Below are 23,339 nucleotides of genomic sequence, written 5' to 3' on the forward strand. Positions count from 1 at the left end.
AACGTGTGTATAAATCAACAGTAACATGATCTTACCTGTCTGTATTCCTTCACTGCCATAATTTTCCTTCTAATCCTAAATTATTAACTAAGTATAGGACTAACACCAGACGGCTGCTGACTTTTCAGTTTGCAATTAAGCTAAAATGAGAACCAGTGGAAAGCTTTCCTCATTTCGATACTTAGAAGTCTCTCTCCCGAGCCTATGAAAACAGAATTTTCACTGTCAAAATCTTATAAAACAGCTGTGTACAAAAGCCTGTATTTAAAGATATCAAGGATAACTGTAGACTCCAACTATAAACACTCTTCAGGCACAGGCAAAAGCCACTAAGTCTTCTTCCCCTATGAGCTTCCACAGAAGGGGCTCTCACCGGAACCCCATCCATGGAAGCCGAGGGTGGGCTTCATCGGCATGTGTCTTTAGGAGGCTTCCAATCCAAACGGTATTTTCAGAACCTGCCCAGATCTCTTCCTCACCCGCCTAAATAAACAGTAAGACGAAGTATTTAAGAAATGGGAGTGGGGGCCACGACTGTGGCCCGCCCCCTTTTAACAATGTGAAGTCCAGTCAGCTAAAAGGCCTCCTGGCTTCCCAATCCTGGAAGCCAACGCGAGGAAGGCTCGGCATGGTTGTAGGAATGAAGTACTAGGAAGGGGATCTGATAAGGAAGCAAATGATACAGCCGGTAGGTCAAGCGTAAAGGAGGAACAACTCAGGTTTCTTTCTGTCTTTTACAAATGGATTTTACCTGTCTTGTTTTACCTCGGCGTCTCTTGCAAAAAGCAACCCCCACCTCCTCTGTGAGCGTGTATGTGTTTGTGTGTGTCGTGACAACAACCTCAGCATCCCGGCTGGCGACAGGGGCTTGGAGTGGGTGGGGACTCAATTCCTTTACAGGCCTAGAACTCTCCCGAAGGGCCCTCGAAGAAAAGGGGGCGGGGAGGAGCGCGTCTGATGCCGACTAGGGGGCTCAGACCAGGCCCGGGAGAGCAGCAGCGGCTGGGGGGACGTGCAGATCCTTTAGGTTTTAATGGTGGCCTCTTTAGAGGAGGGAAGAGGTGACAAGAGGTTGGGGGTGATGAGGCCTCCCCTTCCCTCCTCCCTCAGCGCGCTGTTTACCTTCTCGGTACTTCTTGCGGAGCCGCCGGTGGACGCTCTTCACCACACCGGAGAGCTTCTCCTGCTCCAGTTTCCGCTCCTGCTCCCGGGGCGGCGGAGTGTTCGGGGACCCGGCCCTCTGCCCACGAGCAGTATTTCGGCCGCCGGCCCCTGGCTCCATATCGCAGCCGCCGCCGCCGCCGCCGCCCCTCAGGCCCCCGCAGACGCTCCCCAGTTGGAGGAGGTGGGGTAGGAGGAGGGAGCTGCGGAGGCAGCAGCCGGAGGAGGCAGAGGAGCCGGAGCGACAACCTTGGAGGTGGACCCGCACCCAAAAGTGCAAGCTGATTGGTGCATTTTGAGGGCTGGGCGGAAACGGAAAAGGCTAAGGGCCAATGGGCAGAAAGCGCCGGCGGCGAACCCGGTTGTTTGGGAAGGCGAGCAGCTGGAGGAGGCGGAGCTTGCGGGGATAGGGAGGCTGAGGCAGTGGGAGCTCGAGGCAGTGGGAGCTCTAGGCCTGGGTGCTCATCTCTTCCCCACCCTCCCCGGATTCTGTGCGCAAGCGCTGTGGCCCGGCCTCGGGAGACGAGCTGTGAGCAACGCGCGTGCGCGTCTCAGTTTGCTTAGTTTGGGCTTTTTTACAGCCCGGCTTTCTGATGTCTTCCATCATTTCCACCCCCTACGCTTTATAATCTGTTGCGATGCGGCCAGGGTCCTCTGCTTGAACCTCCACTGCACCTTGTCACATGTAGGTTCCCTTTAGTTACTTGCCCTTTGAGATGACGTTACACCAGGGAACTCAAGTACACAAGCTTTCTAAGGCTCAAGGAGAGGTCTGGCTACCAAATGCTAATTTAATTCTCAGGTCGACAATGGTTAATGCCTGCAGTACTATTGCTGGGCAAAGGACATAGAAAATGCGAAAAGGAGAGGGCCAAGAAAAGCAACAGTAGATGCAGGAGGACAATATGGAACGATGGAAAACTCGCAGCAGATGCCCTCAAGAACTTTTGTAGTGACCACGGTGTTAATAAGCAGCCTTCCCTGATCTTATACGCATCAGCACTCTGAGCTTTTGTGGTCAGCTCAGGTGACCTCCTGTCCTTTAATTTGGACAGTTAGTCTATGCGGAGTGTATCTAAGTGGGTTTGGTAACCTGTTCACCCTCCTCCACTTCTTTTCCATCTCTTGGGGAACGCGATTGTTGACTTCTGTCCCAGAAAGGTGGGACACTGCTCTCTGGAGAGAGGTAGACTGTATTGGCTCCTGAAGTGGTGCTGAGGCTGCTGGAGTGTCAGAGATTCAATAAACTGAGAGCCCCTAATGAGTTGTGTTGGATTGTGTACCACTTCCCCATTGTCGGTGTTGGTTACGTGACACTCTATGGAAATGATTGCAATGGGAACATTTTGATAATAATTTTCTAACTACGAATAAAGCTTGCATTATGTAACTGTTTTATACACTGCCTTCTTTATATTGAATACGCTGAAGAGCAAAGAATTATACACACTGTCTAGGACACAGGAGAAGCGGGAGGTGAAGGGAGATTGATGGAATTTAAAGGCGGAAGATGTGTCCCTACAGCACAGTGAAGAGACAGATGAAACACAAAGACAGGGACATATAAACTTCAAAAGAACTCCTTATAATTATGAAGAGAAGTTAAGCGAAAGTGCCTAATAAATTGAAAATATGGTGGTCTTATTTGGGGGAATTTCATTTGGGAAGAAAGGGGAGCTTGAATTACATATCTCTTTTGGCTCTTTCCATATTTTAATACATATGGAAGGCAAATAATGGTGCAGATATTTGAAAGATACAATGATAGTAAAAAGAGCATTAAATTTTACTTGCGCTGAAATGTAGTTTTTTTTTTAAAAAAAGAACTTTTCAGCATAATACTAGCAAATGAACTTTTAAGTCCTCTTAAATGAAGATGTTCACTGAAGGAAATTTGGAAAATACAGAAAAGAGTAAAGAAAATAAGTCATCTAGACTGAGAGATAACAACTGTTAACATTTTTTCTTTGCATATACTAATTCCATATAGGATATTTCTTGATGCCTATGTGGCAATCTATCGTATGAATAGCCTACTATTTCATTAACCAATTCCCAGTTATTGTAGATTTATGTTTTCTCCAGCTTTTTTTGTATTACAGATAATGTCATGACAAACACATTTGCACACAAGTATTTGTCCATTTCTTTAATTATACATTCCATCAGGCTAAACTCCTAAAAGTTCAATTTCTGAAGCAAAGGGTCAAACATGTTAGGGTTTTGATGTATATTATGAAATTGCCTTTTCTGAAAGATAGTAGCAGTTTATGCCATGTCCAGTAGTACCTATGGATGTTTATTTCATTGCACCCTTACCAAAGGTAGGTATTACAATTTACAAAGTCATTAATGAGATTTTTAAAACATGTCTATTTTTACTAAATATGTGGAATTTCCTGCTGTTTCGTAACTAGCTATTCTTGTTGGTATAATATTTAACTTAAAATACCAACATAAGAATAAATAAAAGGAACTTATTTAAGACTATCTAGTTGTCGTTTCTCAAGCAGATTGAAGAGTCTTACCTTTTAAAATTACTTTTTGACTTCACACTTTCTTGAAAAGCAACCAAAGAAATAACAATTGGACAGCCAGATTTTATTTAAAAAAAAATAAAATCTTTTTATTTTCTTTAACTTTTTATTTAAAAATTTTTTTCTTTAACATTTTCATTTAAAAAATTTTAAATTTTTTATTATAAAATATTTTATTTTAAAAATAAAAATAAGATTGATTTCATTTTAAAAATAAAAATAAGATTTATTTTATTTTATTTTATTTTGAGATGGAGTTTCGCTCTTGTTGCCCAGGCTGGAGTGCAGTGGCGCATCCTCGGCTCACTGCAACCTCTGCCTCCTGGGTTCAAACGATTCTCCTGCCTCACCCTGCCCAGTAGCTGGGATTGCAGGCATGCGCCACCATGCCCGGCTAATTCTGTATTTATAGTAGAGACGGGGTTACTCCATGTTGGTCGGGCTGGTCTCAAACTCCCGACCTCAGGTGATCCACCCACCTTGGCCTCCCAAAGTGCTGGGATTACAGGTGTGAGCCATGGCGCCAGGCACAGATTTTATTTTAAAGATGCATGAATTCAAATGAGGTATAGGCCAACATGTCCTGAGAAACATTTTAACGTGATTTTTTTTCAACTGACTATCCACCACAGCACAAAAGGGAGTTTATAACTACTTTCCTCCTGTGTAATTAGTAATACTACAAAAAGCTTTCTATCTGTTAAGGTTGCTGAGGAATCATAATGGAATTCTCCATTTAAGGGAAACAACTGTCCTAATTGCTGATAAAATGGATTAACTGAAGGAAGCAGGCTTGGTGCCATATTCAATGAGCATATCGTATGCCCAGGAAAATGTCAGCAACTTTCCCCCCTGTGTGGTGACAGGTTTTTATTTACTGTAAATATCTTGTTTTTAAAAAATTCTCTCATTATTTTAAATGCCTGTTAGGGAAAGAGGATGTTGGAATAAAACACTCTTCACTGAGCAGGACAAACCAGTCTGGGAAGAAGAGGCTTTTCTAATGACTGCGCTAAACCCCTGATAAGTAAATTTCTCATCCTCATTCTTTGCCTTACCTAACCAGCTTCTGTACCTAATTCCTTACACATTAGGTAGGTCACAGTAAGCTTCCTTTGTTCAAGAACTGCTCAGTACAGAAAAAATGTTTTTGGTGAGAAAAATACCTTGTCATCTTTGTTTACAGTTATATTCTTTGTAATACAGATTCCTACAAAGGATGTAAAGAGTCAACATATTGCAATTATAAAATATGTTCTATTCTCAGTGGGAGTTTGAAAAAATTAATGGGTGATGAAAAGTAAACTTAAAAATCCATATCAAAATCCAGGATGAGGCACTGAGTTAACCAGTAGATTCTGGGTGTACTTTGTAAAAGTGTTGTAGATTTCATTCTGACCGTCTTGAGTATTCCTGTAGAAGAGAGAAGACTACATAATAGAAATTGGGGTTCTTGGCCAAATTTGGTGGCTCACACCTGTAATCCAGGCATTTTGGGAGGCTGAGGTGGGAGGATCACTTGAGCCCAGAAGTTCAAGACCAGCCTGGGCAACAGAGCGAAACCCTATCTCTACATAAAATACAAAAATTAGCAGGGTGTTGTGGTGCACAACTGTAGTCCCAGCTACTCGGGAGCCTGAGGTGGGAGTATCACTTGAGACCAGAAGGTCGAGGCTGCAGTGAACCATGATTGTGCCACTGTACTCCAGCCTGGGTGACAGAGTGGGACCTTGTCTCAAACGAAAAAAAGAAAAAGAAAAAAAGAAATTGGGCTTTTTTGAATGATCTAAAGCATTATTTATTTTTATTCTTCAGTGACTTGGTATTATCTACTTTGCTTTGGCCCTCTTTATTATAAAAATCATAAAAGCAATTAGATTTTAATGTTGCATAATAAAAGTATTAATATTAAACTTCTGTTTCTAAAACATAAAAATGTTAAGACAACAGTCTATGTCAGTGGTGCAAAAAGACTTGATCAGCTTTATTATTGAAGATATGGCTGTATTCCAAGCTGGACAAATCTTTGGTTCATGACTATTTAGAAATAGAATCTTTAGAAATTCAATTAAAATGAGGACTGGAAAAGTAAAATCTATATTATTTTGAAAATATTTACCACTCTTTCCAAAATTCTTACCCATCAATATACAAATATCTATGAAGTTTAAATGATTTGTTGTATTCAGAATTTTAAAAAGTAGATGTATTTTTGTTGAGCACATTATAGAGAAATTGTTAAGCCTTTTGTTTTCCATATTTTATTTCAAATAATAGAAACTTTCTTTGGAAAATTCCATATTTAATGTTTTGATAGAAACAAACTGGAGAACTAACAAGAAAAATATTTTTAGTGATATATTTCTATTCAATATGGCAGATTACAACTTAAAAATCCTTCTATTTATTAAAAATAGGGTTATTTTCTTTAAAAATTTATGTCTTTAACTACTATTACAATGACTTCCCTGCAATTCATAATTTAACTGTGAACATTAAAAGTATTCAAAATAACACACAAATTTGTTATCTTTCAAAAGTTAATATACTGGTGTTAACCAACTGACAATCATTAATTAATGCTTACCTAAAAATACAATTATAAAACATACTATTTTGTGATGTACTAAGTAATGAAATATATTTGATAATCATAACAGGGCTAATGTAGGAATAGATCTACATAAAAAAGAAGTACACTTCTTCTAAGTGATAGATAATGTCCTTACAATGAAATGTAGGACTAAAATTTTCTGTGTCCTAATTCCAGCCTTGCATTAACCAACAGAGCAAGGTTCTCTGAACCTTATTTATCCTCTGTCAAATGTAAAATGAAGAGGTTGGATTTGACTAGTGTTTTTCAATTTTTTTTTTTTTTTTTTTTTTTTTTTTTTTTTTTTTTTTTTTTTTACTGTGACTCTCGTAAGAAATACATTTTACCTGGGGGCACAGGACACTTAGACATATACTCTGCATATACATATATAAATTTATACCCACATATATAATGAGGACAAAAGTTTCACCAAGCAATACTTATCTTCACTAATGCAGTGCATGGTGGTATTTTCCATTCTATTTTTAGTTTTTTAAAACTATAGGGTGCACTATGTTGATTTTATGGCCCTCTAATGAATCATGGCCTAAAATTTATAAAATACTGGCAATTGGAAAGATCCCTTTCAGTCCCCAAACCACAGTAATTCTATGACTCACATTGATTTTGAGAAAGCTTTATGAGATGTACCTTCCCATGTTGAGTCTACTCAGTCCTTTCAAACATCATTTTTACCTTGGGAGATTTCTTACATTCTGAATGTGGGCTCAGAGAAGTGACCTAGACTCTGCTAACCATAGTCTCTGAATGAAGTGTCTATTTGGAAGAGAGCAAAATGATGAAGTAGAATCTATAGGGAATCTTTTGGCCTGTTGAGGGAGAGTGGAGGTGTAGTTCTTTTAGGATCACCAAGCCTGAGGGTCTACCTTCCAGTGTCTAACATTTGCTTTATAAGCCAAATAATAGGGGCAATGGGTCTTTCCCAGAGTAGTTGCTGGGTCGACTTATGTGGGGATCTGGGCTGCGTAGTCTCCAAGTCTGTCTCTCTGATCCTTCTGGAGATCTGGGATGCCTTTTCTATTTGAACTCGCTGAAGCGAGTTCTATTTTTTTATTGCACAGAGGTGGCTAGTGCTGAGACATTCTGGAAGAGAATTAGGTGATCGAGAAGCAGTGTTTGCTAGCTTTCTCTGTGACTTGAAGTGATCTGCTATCTGCTAGGTTCCTTAGTTTCCTCAGCTGTCAGATGATGACACTACTTCACAAAGTTGTGTGAATAAAAAGAAATTATGGACTGAAAGTGTTTCAAAAAGTTAAAAAGGTACAAATGTGAATAAATGCTATAGATGTTAATTGTTTCTAAGAGGCCAGAAAAAGTGAAAATTTTCTAAATGCAGGCAGCTAAATTTACACTTCTTTTATTAAATGTACATCAGTCTCTTTTTAGATTTTAATAGTTTGTCACTGACTTCCCATTTTTTTATTTTCCTGAAGGTAGAACATATTCCCATATTAGCTCTGAAATTACAAGGTTTTATATGTCAAAGTATGAAGTAATCACCATATAATTCCTAAAGTTGACTGTTATCTCTCCCCCAAATTTTTTGTAAGATAATTAGAATAAATGTTTTATGAAAAGCCAGATCAAAATTTACTACCGTATTTTAATAAACATGATATTTCTTTTTTAAAAATTATATATATTTAATTATTTTTTTAAAAATTTTCTTTTTAGAGATAGGGCCTTGCTGTGTTGTCCAGGCTGGAGTGTAGTAGCGCAGTCACAGCTCACTGTAACCTCAAACTCCTGGGTTCAAGTGATCGTCCCCCCTCAGCCTCCTGAGTAGCTAGGACCACAGGTGCATGTCACCATGCCTGGCTAATTAATTTTTTTTTCTTTTTTAGAGATGAGGGTCTTGCTATGTTGCCCAGGCTGATCTTGAACTTCTGGTCTCAAGGGATCCTCCCTGCCTTGCCTTCCCTAAAGCAATGGGATTACAGGCATGAGTCATTGTTCCTGACCACATGATGTTTTGATACACGCAGTGGAATGGTTACTGCAGTCAAGCAAGTTAATATACACATCTTCTCACATAGTTACCTTTCCCTGTTTGTGTGTTAAAAGCACCTGAAATCTATTCTCAGCAAATTTCTAGCATACAATGCAATACTATTAACTGTAGTCCTCATGCTATACATTGGATCTTTAGTCTTACTGTCTAGACTTATCCATCCTACATACAACTACAACTTTGTACCCTTTTACCTCCATCTCTCCATCCCCTTTGTGTATTCCCAATCCCCACCTCTAGTAACCACCATTCTACTCTCTGTTTCTATGTATTTGTCTTATTTTTGAGATTCCAGATGCAGTTTTAATTTACTTTACCATATAGTTCAAATCACTACCATTTGAAAGTGACCATATCATTCAAATCACTACCATTTGAAAGTGTACAGGGGCATTATTAATTATTATGCTAAGACAATAGGCATACATTGGGACTTTCTCAGACAAACTGAGATGTGTGATGTGTGGCCACCCTTGTTACACTTCAGTAATTTCTACAAAAACAGGAGGACAGATAAACAACCCAGTAGAAAAATGGATAAAGGATATGAACAAATGATGATGATGGCAATAAGAGTAACAACTTACATGGTGCTTATTATGTTCTAGGCACTGTTGTTGATATTTCTGCATATGAATTATTTTATCTTTACAACAACCCTATGAGGAAACTGAGGTACAAATGAAGAAACTAAAGTAAGAACATTTAAGTAGTTCATACAAAGAAATATAAATTGTTCTTAAATATATTAAAATATACTCACCTCATTCATAGTAAAAGAAATAAAAAACTGCACTCCGATGACATTTTTCATCTATGAGATTTACAAAGATCTAAAAATTGAGGCTATACATTTTTCTATTGCCTTTGGATGGCAATTTGGCAATAACTATCAAAAGTATAAATATCTATACCCTTTGAGGTATCAATCCCATTTTAAAGAATTTATTCTTCAGCTATGTACATACATGTAGGAAAATATGATTGTACAAGGTTATTTATTGTAGAATTTTTGTAATGGCAAAGAATTGGAAATAATCTAAATGTCCCTCACTAAGACACTGATTAAATAAATTATGGAACATCCTTACAGGCCATTTTATGGCCCTACATCCAGGGCCATAAAAATGAATGAGGAATCTTTTAATGTGCAGATCATGGAGGATGAGAACTGGGTTCCTGGGAGGCAAGAATGGGAGGGATACTCTGTATTCTTTTATAATTTTGGAGTTTTGAACCATATGAATACTATCCACATTTTTAAACTATGGATTTTTATTTCACCTCTTTTTAAAATTTCAATAGCTTTTGGTGAACAGGTGGTTTTTGGTTACAGTGATAAGCTCTTTAGTGGTGATTTCTGAGATTTTGGTGCACCTGTCACCTGAGCAGTGTACACTGTACCCAATGTGTAGTCTTTTATCTCTCACCCCCCTCCCATCCTTCCCCACAAGTCTCCAAAGCCCATGATATCATTCTTAAGCCTTTGCATTCTCACAGCTTAGCTCCTACTTATAAGTGAGCACATACATTATTTGGTTTTTCATTCCTGAGGGTTACTTCACTTAGAATAATGGCCTCCAGCTCCATCCAAGTTGGTGCAACATACATTATCTCATTTCTTTTTGTGGCTGAGTGTATATATACCACATTCCATGGTGTATATGTACCACATTTTCTTTATCCACTCATTGGTCGATGGGCAGGTATGTTGGTTCCATATTTTTGCAATTATGAATTTTGCTGCTATAAACATGCATGTGCAAGTGTCTTTTTCATATTATGGCCATTCTTGCAGAAGTAAGGTGGTGTCTCATTGTAATTTTAATTTGCATTTCCCTGATAATTAGTGATGTTGAGCATGTTTTCATATATTTGTTGGCTGTTTATGTATCTTTTTTGAGAATTATTTATTCATGTTCTTTGCCCACTTTTTGATGAGATTACTTATTTCTTTTCTTGCTGATTTGTTTGAGTTCCTTGTAGATTCTGGATATTAGTCCTCTCTCAGATGCATGCTTTGTGAATATTTTCTCCTGCTCTGTGGGTTATTTGTTTACTCTGCTGATTCTTTCTTTTGCTGTACAGAAGCTTTTTGGTTTAATTATGTCCCATTTATTTATTTTTGTTTTCGTTGCATTTGCTTTGGGTTCTTGGTCATGAATTCTTTGCCTAAGCCAATGTCTAGAAGGGCTTTTCTGATGTTGTCTTCTAGAATTTTTGTGGTTTCATGCCTTAGATTTAAGTTGTTGATCCATCTTGAGTTGGTTTTGTATAAGGTAAGAGATGAGGATCCAGTTTCATTATCCTACATGTGGCTTGCCAATTATCCCAGCACCATTTGTTGAATAGGGTGTCGTTTCCCCACTTTATGTTTTTGTTTGGTTTGTCACAGATCAGTTGGCTATAAGTATTTGGCTTTATTTCTGAGTTCTCTATTCTGTTCCATTGGTCTATGTGCCTATCTTTATACAAGTACCGTGCTGTTTTGGTGATGATAACCTTGTAGTATAGTTTGAAGTTGGATGATGTGATGCCTCCAGATTTGTTCTTTTTGCTTTGTATTGCTTTTGCTATGCAGGTTCCGTATGAATTTTAGGATTTTTTTTTCTAGTTCTGCAAAGAATGATGATGGTATTTTCATAGGAATTGCATTGAATCTGTAGATTGCTTTGGGCAGTATGGTAATTTTCACAATATTGATTTCCTCCCCCCACCCCAAGCATGAGATGTGTTTCCATTTGTTTGTGTCATCTATGATTTCTTTCAGCAGTTAAACATGATATTTTTAATTTTCCTAGAGCTTCTGAAAATTATTCCAAAACCCAAGTTTCAAAAATTCTTCTTTTATTTAATAAAAATATATTGAGCCATGAGTCAGAAGTCTCAATATGGTTATAATATGTCGATTTTCCTTGGATTGACCTAAAGAATTAAAAAAAGTCTCAAGCAAAATTCTGGCAATATATTTTTTTTTTTGGTAGAAATTGATAAGCTGGGACAGGCATGGTGGCTCATGCCTGTAATCCTGGCACTTTGGGAGGTGGATGTGGGAGGATTGCTTGAGCCCAGGAGTTTGAGACCAGCCTGGGCAGCATGGCAAAGCCCTGTCTCTACAAAAATTACAAAAATTAGTTGGGCATGGTGGTACGTGCTTATAGTCCCAGCTATTCGGGAGGCTGAGGTGGGAGGATCACCTGAGCCCAGGAGGTTGAGGCTGTGGTGAGCCGTGATCATTGGCGCTGCATTCCAGCCTGGGTGACAGAGTGAGGCTCTCTCTCAAAAAACAAGCAAACAAACAAAAAGATAAGCTGATTCTAAAGTTAATATGGAAAAACAAAGAAACTAGAAGATCTGAAACAATTTTGAAAACACAGAAGAAAGTTGAATATTTTAAGAGTAGTATATAACCACAGTAATCAAGACAGTGTGGTATTGGCATAAATAACAGATAGATCAATGGAACAGAAGACAGAGTTCAGAAACAGACCCACATGTGTATAAGTGATAGTGGTAGGAACTGAAAATATTAATAAGAGTTTTGTTTTAAATTAGTTTTAGAAGAATATGTCTTTTAAAGGAAATTTTTCATGAATGTATCAAACCAGTTAAACAGAAGTGATGGTAGACTAGTTGAAGAGAAGTGTAACACATTATTTTGTTTTACTCTTTGGTTTATATTGCATGTTTTGGGAAAAGCATCAGATAGGAAAAGTCTTTTGTTTGTTATTTAAAAATAATTGTCTGCCAAGTTGATTTTAGCCTAGAATAAATTGGCATATGAGTTTTACAAAACAATAGTTAGTAATTAACTTTTCTCCATTAAAAACACACCGTAAGTGACATGGTATTTCTAAGTAGAGAAATTAGGCAAAGAAAAATTATGAGCTAGATAACCCAAAGCAGTACAGCTTCTATGGGATATGTTGGGCTCCTACATGGTGATTTTACGTGTTTCCTTTTCTTTCTGCTTCATTACATACCCCCATCCTACCCCACCTCCACCTTTTCAAATACTTGAATCTTGAAAATATTCCTGTCTTCCCTTGTTAAAAGATAAATAACATTAGAAGGGACCCTTTGAACTAAAAAATGATAATAATTAATTAACCAGTCATCATTTGACATGGCATTTAAGGATAAATACCTATGATAAATAGAAGAGAAAACTCTAAGATAGGAAAGTGAACAATAGTGAAGCAAGAGGCCCTCTTGATTCCTTATCTCACAATTTAAACCTACTTTTTTAAAGTTCAGGGGTACATGTGCGGGACGTACAGGTTTGTTACATAGGTAAACATGTACCATGGTAGTTTGCTGCACAGATCATCTCATCACTTAGGTATTAAGCCCAGAATCCATTAGCTATTCTTCCTGATGCTCTCCCTCCTCCCCCCAGCACCCTCCAACAGGCCCCAGTGTGTGTTATGCCCCTATATGTGTCCATATGTTCTCATAATTCAGCTCCCAGTTGTAAGTGAGAATATGCTGTATTTTATTTTCTGTTCCTGTGTTAGTTTGCTGAAGATAATGGCCTCATCCAGGTCCCTGCAAAGGACATGATCTCATTCCTTTTTACGGCTGAATAGTATACCATGGTGTATACCATGGGCATTTGGGTTGATTCCACATCTTTGCTATTGTGAATAATGCTGCAGTGAACATACGCATCCATGTGTCTTTATAATAGAATGACTTATATTCCCCTGGGTATATACCCAGTAATGTGATTGCTGAGTCAAATGGTATTTCTGCCTCTAGGTCTTTGAGGAAATGCCACACTGTCTCCCACAATGGTTGAACTAATTTACACTCCCACCAACAGTGTAACAGCATTCCTTTTTCTCCACAACCTCACCAGCATCTGTTGTTTTTTAACTTTTTATTAATAGCCATTCTGACAGGTTTGAGATGGTATCTCGTTGTGGTTTTGATTAGCATTTTTCTAATCATCAGTGATGTTGAGGTTTTTTTTGTATGATTGTAGGCCACATGTATGTCTTTTTAGAAGTATCTGTTCATGTCCTTTGCCCATTTTCTGTTTTTTCTTTTTTTATTTTTATTTTATTTTTATTTTATTATTATACTTTAGGTTTTAGGGTACATGTGCACAATGTGCAGGTTTGTTACATATGTATCCATGTGCCATGTTGTTTTGCTGCACCCATTAACTCGTCATTTAGTATTAGGTATATCTCCTAATGCTGTCCCTCCCCCCTCCCCCCACCCCACAACAGTCCCCAGAGTGTGATGTTCCCCTTCCTGTGTCCATGAGTTCTCATTGTTCAATTCCCACCTGTGAGTGAGAACATGCGGTGTTTGGTTTTTTGTCCTTGCGATAGTTTACTGAGAATGATGTTTTCCAGTTTCATCCATGTCCCTACAAAGGACATGAACTCATCATTTTTTATGGCTGCATAGTATTCCATGGTATATATGTGCCACATTTTCTTAATCCAGTGTATCGTTGTTGGACATTTGGGTTGGTTCCAACTCTTTGCTATTGTGAATAGTGCCGCAATAAACATACGTGTGCACGTGTCTTTATGGCAGCATGATTTATAGTCCTTTGCATATATACCCAGTAATGGGATGGCTGGGTCAAATGGTATTTCTAGTTCTAGATCCCTGAGGAATTGCCACACTGACTTCCACAATGGTTGAACTAGTTTACAGTCCCACCAACAGTGTAAAAGTGTTCCTATTTCTCCACATCCTCTCCAGCACCTGTTGTTTCCTGACTTTTGAATGATGGCCATTCTAACTGGTGTGAGATGGTATCTCACTGTGGTTTTGATTTGCATTTCTCTGATGGCCAGTGATGATGAGCATTTTTTCATGTGTTTTTTGGCTGCATAAATGTCTTCTTTTGAGAAGTGTCTGTTCATGTCCTTTGCCCACTTTTTGATGGGGTTGTTTGTTTTTTTCTTGTAAATTTGTTTGAGTTCATTGTAGATTCTGGATATTAGCCCTTTGTCAGATGAGTAGGTTGCAAAAATTTTCTCCCATTCTGTAGGTTGCCTGTTCACTCTGATGGTAGTTTCTTTTGCTGTGCAGAAGCTCTTTAGTTTAATTAGATCCCATTTGTCAATTTTGGCTTTTGTTGCCATTGCTTTTGGTGTTTTAGACATGAAGTCCTTGCCCACGCCTATGTCCTGAATGGTATTGCCTAGGTTTTCTTCTAGGGTTTTTATGGTTTTAGGTCTAACATTTAAGTTTTTAATCTATCTTGAATTAATTTTTGTATAAAGTGTAAGGAAGGGATCCAGTTTCAGCTTTCTACATATGGCTAGCCAGTTTTCCTAGCACCATTTATTAAATAGGGAATCCTTTCCCCATTTCTTGTTTTTGTCAGTTTTGTCAAAGATCAGATAGTTGTAGATACACGGCATTATTTCTGAGGGCTCTGTTCGGTTCCATTGATCTATGTCTCTGTTGTGGTACCAGTACCATGCTGTTTTGGTTACTGTAGCCTTGTAGTATAGTTTGAAGTCAGGTAGCGTGATGCCTCCAGCTTTGTTCTTTTGGCTTAGGATTGACTTGGCGATGCGGGCTCTTTTTTGGTTCCATATGAACTTTAAAGTAGTTATTTCCGATTCTGTGAAGAAAGTCATTGGTAGCTTGATGGGGATGGCATTGAATCTATAAATTACCTTGGGCAGTATGGCCATTTTCACGATATTGATTCTTCCAACCCATGAGCATGGAATGTTCTTCCATTTGTTTGTATCCTCTTTTATTTCATTGAGCAGTGGTTTATAGTTCTCCTTGAAGAGGTCCTTCACATCCCTTGTAAGTTGGATTCCTAGGTATTTTATTCTCTTTGAAGCAATTGTGAATGGGAGTTCACTCATGATTTGGCTCTCTGTTTGTCTGTGATTGGTGTACAAGAATGCTTGTGATTTTTGTACATTGATTTTGTATCCTGAGACTTTGCTGAAGTTGCTAATCAGCTTAAGGAGATTTTGGGCTGAGACGATGGGGTTTTCTAGATATACAATCATGTCATCTGCAAACAGGGACAATTTGACTTCCTCTTTTCCTAACTGAATACCCTTTATTTCCTTCTGCTGCCTGATTGCCCTGGCCAGAACTTCCAGCACTATGTTGAATAGGAGTAGTGAGAGAGGGCATCCCTGTCTTGTGCCAGTTTTCAAAGGGAAGGCTTCCAGTTTTTGCCCATTCAGTATGATATTGGCTGTGGGTTTGTCATAGATAGCTCTTATTATTTTGAGATATGTCCCATCAGTACCTAATTTATTGAGAGTTTTTAGCATGAAGGGTTGTTGAATTTTGTCAAAGGCCTTTTCTGCATCTATTGAGATAATCATGTGGTTTTTGTCTTTGGTTCTGTTGATATGCTGGATTACATTTATTGATTTGCATATGTTGAACCAGCCTTGCATCCCAGGGATGAAGCCCACTTGATCATGGTGTATAAGCTTATTGATGTGCTGCTGGATTCGGTTTGCCAGTATTTTATTGAGGATTTTTGCATCAATGTCCATCAAGGATATTGGTCTGAAATTCTCTTTTTTGGTTATGTCTCTGCCAGACTTTGGTATCAGGATGATGCTGGCTTCATAAAATGTGTTAGGGAGGATTCCTTCTTTTTCTATCGATTGGAATAGTTTCCGAAGGAATGGTACCAGTTCCTCCTTGTACCTCTGGTAGAATTCGGCTGTGAATCCATCAGGTCCTGGACTCTTTTTGGTTGGTAAGCTATTGATTATTGCCACAATTTCAGAACCTGTTATTGGTCTATTCAGAGATTCAACTTCTTCCTGGTTTAGTCTTGGGAGGGTGTATTTGTTGAGGAATTTATCCATTTCTTCTAGATTTTCTAGTTTATTTGCATAGAGGTGTTTGTAGTATTCTCTGATGGTAGATTGTATTTCTGTGGGTTCGGTGGTGATATCCCCTTTTTCATTTTTTATTGCATCTATTTGATTCTTCTCTCTTTTCCTTTTTATTAGTCTTGCTAGTGGTCTATCAATTTTGTTGATCTTTTCAAAAAACCAGCTCCTGGATTCATTAATTTTTTGAAGGGTTTTTTTGTGTCTCTATTTCCTTCAGTTCTGCTGTGATTTTAGTTATTTCTAGCCTTCTGCTAGCTTTTGAATGTGTTTGCTCTTGCTTTTCTAGTTCTTTTAATTGTGATGTTAGACTTTAAATCAACAAAGATCAAAAGAGACAAAGAAGCCCATTACATAATGGTAAAGGGATCAATTCAACAAGAAGAGCTAACTATCCTAAATATTTATGCACCCAACACAAGAGCACCCAGATTCATAAAGCAAGTCCTGAGTGACCTACAAAGGGACTTAGACTCCCACACAATAATAATGGGAGATTTTAACACCCCACTGTCAACATTAGACAGATCAACGAGACAGAAAGTTAACAAGGATATCCAGGAATTGAACTCAGCTCTGCACAAAGTGGACCTAATAGACATCTGCAGAACTCTCCACCCCAAATCGACAGAATATACATTTTTTTCAGCACCACACCACACCTATTCCAAAATTGACCACATAGTTGGAAATAAAGCTCTCCTCAGCAAATGTAAAAGAACAGAAATTATAACAAACTGTCTCTCAGACCACAGTGCAATCAAACTAGAACTCAGGATTAAGAAACTCACTCAAAACCGCTCAACTACATGGAAACTGAACAACCTGCTCCTGAATGACTATTGGGTACATAATGCAATGAAGACAGAAATAAAGATGTTCTTTGAAACCAACGAGAACAAAGACACAACATACCAGAATCTCTGGGACACATTCAAAGCAGTGTGTAGAGGGAAATTTATAGCACTAAATGCCCACAAGAGAAAGCAGGAAAGATCCAAAATTGACACCCTTTGCCCATTTTCTAATGGGTTTGTTTGTTTTTTTCTTGTAAATTTATTTAAGTTCCTTGTAGATGCTGGATGTTAGACCTTTGTCAGATGAACAGATTGCAAATTTTTTCTCTCATTCTGTAGGTTGTCTGTTCACTCTCATGGTAGTTTCTTTTGCTGTACGGAAGCTCTTTAGTTTGATTAGATCCCATCTGTCAGTTTTTGCTTTTGTTGCAGTTGTTTTTGGCGTCTTCATCGTGAAATATTTGTCCATGCCTATGTCCTGAATGGCATTGCCTAGGTTGTCTTCTAGGGTTTTCATAGTTTTTAAACCCACGCTTAATTAAGAAAAAAGTCAGTGATTCACTAAAAAATATAGTGATTTAAAATGGTATAAATCATTTATTTGCTCAAAATGCTGAAATTTAGGCAGGATGGCTCAAATACTCTTGGAGAACCCACTTCCAAGATGGTCTCATTCACCCTGCTGACATGTTGATATTGTCTATTTCAACTGGGAGCTCAGGGCCAGTGGCCTCTATTCTCTACAGGACCTCTCCACCTGGATAGGTTGGGCTTCTCAGAGCATGGTAGCCTTAGGGTAGTTAGACTTTTTACATGATGGCAAACTTCTCACAGCACAAAAGAGAATACTTCCAGGCCTTTTTCAGGCCAAGTTGGTCTATTATATCTTGAACAATTCTACTGGACCTTTGCCTAACTTGTCTCTCCTACCTATAATGCCTTTTCCATGCCTTTTTGCTAATCTACATTCTATACTTTCTCCAAGGTCCAGCACAAAGAACACTTCCTTCATGAAAAATTTCTAATTGTTCTGCCTCTGTGTGATAGCTCTTTCTTTTTGAAATCTGGCAGCTCTTATTCCTTGTACTATTCACTTCTCATTGAAAGTATGCTGTCATATTATTATTTACTTTCCTATGGATAGCATATCCTATCTCCTCAACCCACTGTGTGATCCTTGAGGACACAACCCAAGGTCTATATCTACATCAAAGTGTCCATCATGTAATATGTGCTAAATAAGTGTTTGATAGCCAGGTCAGTTGGTTGTATACTGAGGCATTTTAGTTCTTTTTAGGAGATGTTATTCTACATGAAGTGATGTACATCTTGAACTTATACAGATGCTTAAAAAAATCTATTTGAGAAGATATTTACCTGGACTACCAAAGAAGAATTTAAATTATTCATTGTAGGTATAATGAGTTCATATTATTTATTTTATAACATTTGAATTTTTTTTAAATTCATGTTTCTTGGTCTTTTTCACCGACTCAAAGCAGCCAAAGCTTTTTAGGATGTTCAGCATCAATGAGGTAAGCCTAAAAAATGCAAAGATAAAACTAGTTAGCATGGAAATAATGAGTAGAAATGTTTATTAAGCTAATTGTCTTCAGCTGGAGAGAGAACTAGAGGAACTTTAATAGTATTTCTTTTCTGAACCACATTAGCTCTATCAACGTAGAGCTGTGATCAACACATTAACTAATTTTGTCTTCTACTACTCTATATGTCTGCTATTATGACTTGGAGAGTAATAAATGTACTATTATAGTAAAGGAGGAAAATTAATGCTGATAGAAACTTAACAAGGAATAGGTTGGGTCTGTAAATCATTGAATACAACCCAAGAATTGTCTTGGCATACACATGTGTCAGCATCTTCAAAAGTAGTTTCTTTTCAGGACTCTACAGTGATTTCACTTTGAAGAAGTTTCTGAACTTTTAACTCAAGGTAGTAATGAGCCAGTTAATAGGAGACTGGGTTTTGTAGGAAGCAATTATCCCAGTTGATAGGAAACTCGAGAAAATGAGCACAAGCTGTAATGAGATTGGCAAAAAGGTCATGTGTCTGAGAGCTGAGATGGAGTAAAAGGGAAAGACGGTGGGAGAAAATACCATGAATACCACTGAAAATAAATACCATGAATACCACTGAAAATAAGGATGAGGTATATTATTGGTCTACAGAAGGCTATAGAATTAATTTGCCTGCAGGTAAGATGACTTCTAGAAACGTGGAAGTCAGGAGTCCATGGTTCAATTCGAGCTTTTTAATGATCTAGTTTTAGTCCAAACAATATAGTGATAAAATAAATTTTTAACAGAATAAACCATTACCTAGCAGTGTATACTTCAGTTGACACACAGTTTTGGAAAGAGCAGGTCATAGGCATTGCTTCCACTTCCTTGTCTCTCGGTCTAATTTCAGCCCACTGCAACCTGGTTTTCACCCCCGCAACTCTGCGGAAATTGCTTCGAGAAAGGTCAGCAATGATGTGATTGTCAAATATGTTAGCCTCTTTCAGCTCTCATCCTACTTTTCTTTTCTGCAGAATTTGATTGTTTATCATTTCTGTCCTCTTAAAACTCCTTCTTGGCTTCTAAGATGCAGCTCTTATTCTTCCCATGTGTCTTTGTTTGCTCTTTATCTTTCTTTTAGTACCATCTCTTCTGCTGGAATTTTCTGAGCAAACTACTCTCTTTTCTCACTCTACATGAATTTTCTGAATGATCTTATGTGATCCTGAAGCACTAACTATTACCTATGTATCTCTCATATATTGATTACTCAACATTCTGAAGCTTTGGATCTGACATTGAATGTACTGTAACTTTTCAGGCTCAAGATTGCCCTCTCCAACCTTGTATTTTCTTTTCTTGTTTTCCTTGCCTCAATTCTCAGCAATCCTATCTATCCTATTGCCCAAGCTAGGAATCTTGAAGTATTCATTTCCTTTACACCTTTCCTCACTACTTATATTCAAATATGGTCCATTCAACCTCTGAAATGTGTTCAGTATCTGCCCATGCCTTTCCATTGCTACTATTACTCTCCCAATATAAAAAATACTCTCTTATTTTTTGCTTGTAATTTTTCTTAATGGTTTTCTCATTGGGCTTCCCTCTTTGAATCTGGTTAATCTCCCTTCCAATCTATTATTCATATTGCTTCTGGAGTTCTCTTTTTTAAATGATGGATTTGAGCATGTTCCTTCCATGCCATGCTTAAAACAAAAACAAAAACAAAAACGAAAACACCTTCCAATAGCTTCACAGTTTGAGAACTGCCTACCTACCTTCTAACAATATTATCTTCTATGAGATGGACGGTTCACAGGAATGGGCCTCTAGAAGACAGCTGCTGATCCATAGGAATGGGCCCCCAGAAGCCATATTTATTCCAAATGTCTCCTCACTCTTCAGCCATAGTTGATTGAAACAGGAGCGAACACTTGAATAGAGTCAATTATTCTCCCCCTATAAAGAATATAATTATGAGTTATGTAGTTGCCACATTATAATATGTGGAATGGAGAAGAAGGAAACAGACTGGGAAAGAAAAGGATAAATTATTGACAAAGTACTGGCAATATTCTAGCCTCTTCTCAGGTTGTCATTGTATTCCCACTCTTGGATTCTGTAGTATACCCGTACCCTTTTATTGAACAGCCCCCTTAATTTTATTATTTATTTTTTTATTGTTAAGTTCACCCATGTAGACCTCTGTTATTTGCAACTCTACTAAAAATACAAAGATTAACAAGGCGTGGTGGTGGGCATTTATAAATCCAGCTACTCGGGAGGCTGAGGCAAGAGAATCGCTTGAACCCGGGAGGCGGAAGTTGCTGTGAGCCAAGATCATGCCACTGCACTCCAGCCTGGGTGACAGAGCAAGACTCCGTCTCAGGGTGGGGGGGGGGAAGTGGGGGGAATAGTAGCCATTCTGACTGGTGTGAGTTGGTGTCACATTCTTTTGAGAACACCCTAATTTACTATGCTCCTCTCTTTGACTTCTTAATTGATAGTCCCTCTTTCCCTGAATCATCAATCTTTTTGTCTATACTAGAGCATTCCCATCAATGCACAAATATTCTCTGGTATCTCCTCTTCAGTAATAATTTCCTCCAGCTCTCATTTCACTTTTCTGCTTCCCTTCAAAACTAAACTTGAAAGAGTTGTCTACTTCAGCTTCTTCAACTGCCTTGCTTCCCATTCACTTTTCAGCCTACTCCTACCTGAATTTTATTTCACTCATTCTACTGAAATTGCTTCAGTTAGGATTACCAATAATCTTCATTTTGCCATATTCAGTGGATTCTTTTCTGCCCTTATCTTTGCTGCTTAGCACCACTAAGCATATTTGATCACTTCTTCCTTCTTGAAATACTCTAGTTTTTAAGGGAGATTTTTAGATTCTGAGATTCCTCATACTCTAGGGGTTTTTTTTTTTCCTCCCTCTCTGGTTACTCCTAGTTGGTTCCTTTTCTATCCAAATTTTAAATGGTGGAGTTGACCTATTTTTTCTCATCTATGCAGATATTTCCTCAATCCTGCCATTTGTATAAGCCAGAACTCTGGGGTTCATGTTGATTCTTCATTCTGTTTCATCCACTCAATCCCTCACCGAGTCCTAACAATTCCTTCCAAATATATTCCGAGCTGCTCACTTTTCCCCTTTGCCACAGTGATTGCAGCAATATATTGCCTCTATCATCTCTCACCTGGACTTCGGCAAAGGCTTCCTAACTAGTCTACAAGCCTCTACTTTTGTCCACACTTGAATCTATTCTACATATGGAAAAAGAAATAATCTTTTAAGTACACAAATTGTAACATGCCATTTCTTTGCCTAAAACTATTTAATAGATTCGTGTTGTACTTAATAAAATTCAAACTGTCTACCATGGCCTGCCAGGCTGTGCATTTTATAACCCCACCTTTTATTCCACTTTCAACTTGTTCTACTTTCTATTTATGTTCCAGCAATTGGATTCTCTCAGGTCCTTGAACATGCCAAGTTCTTTTCTACTTCAACTATTTTGAACATGTTTTTTCTTCTGCTAGAAACTCTCTCCCCTTAGCACTTTGCTTTGTTGGCTTCTTTTCATCATGAATGTCTCCACACAAATGTTTCCTCCTAGAGAGGTATTTTCTGACCATCCAATATAAAATAGTGCTCTCCACCTGACCAAAATTCTGTTAATACATAACAACATTATACTCATTTAGGTCATCAAATTCATCACAAATTTTATTATTTGTTTCCTTATGTATTATCTTTCTCCTTTACTAAACAGTCAGCTCCTTGAGGACAGGTATTATATTTGTCTTGTTTCCCACAGTGTATCCTAGCACATATGTGTATGGCATATAATAAGCACTTAATAAATAAGTGCTAATTAATGGATTAATGGGTGAATGTTTATATGCTAGGCTTTCTCTTTGCAACTAATCCATAATAGACTAGGAATTTCCCAAATGCAGGATCACGTCTTTTCACATTTATACACCCTACTCTAAGCACGATACCTGATCCATAGGAAATTTCAATAAAAACTTAATAATTTTCAGCTAAAGTTAATACAAATTATCAAACATTTTAATAAAATAACAGCTTGGCATTGCTTCATTCTACATCATCTAAAGGAATTCTGCCATTATGTATAAGACCAAAATGATTCCTTGGCTTTCAAAAACTTGTTTATCATTCATTCATTCATTCATTCATCAAATATTCATTCAGCCTACTATATGCCAGGCACTGTCCTAAGCTCTGGGGATGTAACAGTAAATAAAATAGAAAAAAAGTCTTTCCTCATAAAGATTCTGCTTTAATTAATAAGGCTCAAGTCCTGGTATATAATATTTTATAATCTGGCCAGGTGATTCTATTGTATAGCTAGGGTTAACAACAGTTGCTTTAGAATCACACACTCCTTATTGTCTTTTTTAAAAATCATGTACCTCTAGTGACAACTTTTTAAAAATCAGAATATAAGTGAGTTAACTTTCAATTTGTCACTATTTTTTCTAACTTACAAGATTTTAGGATACAATGAATATGCAATTTAAAATGCTATGTTATAATAATTTACTCTGCTTAGCTGGACCCAGAACCCATTCCAAAGGAGTGGAACAATTTGAATTCTCTCCCACTTATAATGTAAATTTCTGAAGGCAAAAAGAATTTTAACAAGGAACAGAAAATATCTGTAGTTTCCCTTTCCCAAGTAAGCACTATTTTGTAAGACTGGAAAATTTCTTGTTCCTTTTTCTTTTTTTGTATTCACATTGCTTTCTATATTTAGTATTTATGTTTGATCACATGGACAACTATATACAGCAATGATTTTTCAT

The 23,339-nt window shown here is 37.7% G+C and overlaps 1 protein-coding gene across 1 annotated transcript in view; it reads right to left on the bottom strand.

Annotated features, from left to right (window-relative positions):
- Positions 1 to 1,442, bottom strand: part of BMT2 (base methyltransferase of 25S rRNA 2 homolog) — a 116,285-nt gene extending 114,843 nt beyond the window's left edge. The window contains exon 1 of the mRNA XM_003261206.3: positions 1,123 to 1,442. Coding sequence (XP_003261254.1) covers positions 1,123 to 1,282 — 160 coding nt within the window. The 5' untranslated portion in view covers positions 1,283 to 1,442. The remainder of the gene's footprint in view (positions 1 to 1,122) is intronic.
- Between the last annotated feature and the right edge of the window lie 21,897 nt (positions 1,443 to 23,339).

Source organism: Nomascus leucogenys, chromosome 13 (assembly GCF_006542625.1).
Source record: "Nomascus leucogenys isolate Asia chromosome 13, Asia_NLE_v1, whole genome shotgun sequence".
Classification (NCBI taxonomy): domain Eukaryota; kingdom Metazoa; phylum Chordata; class Mammalia; order Primates; family Hylobatidae; genus Nomascus; species Nomascus leucogenys.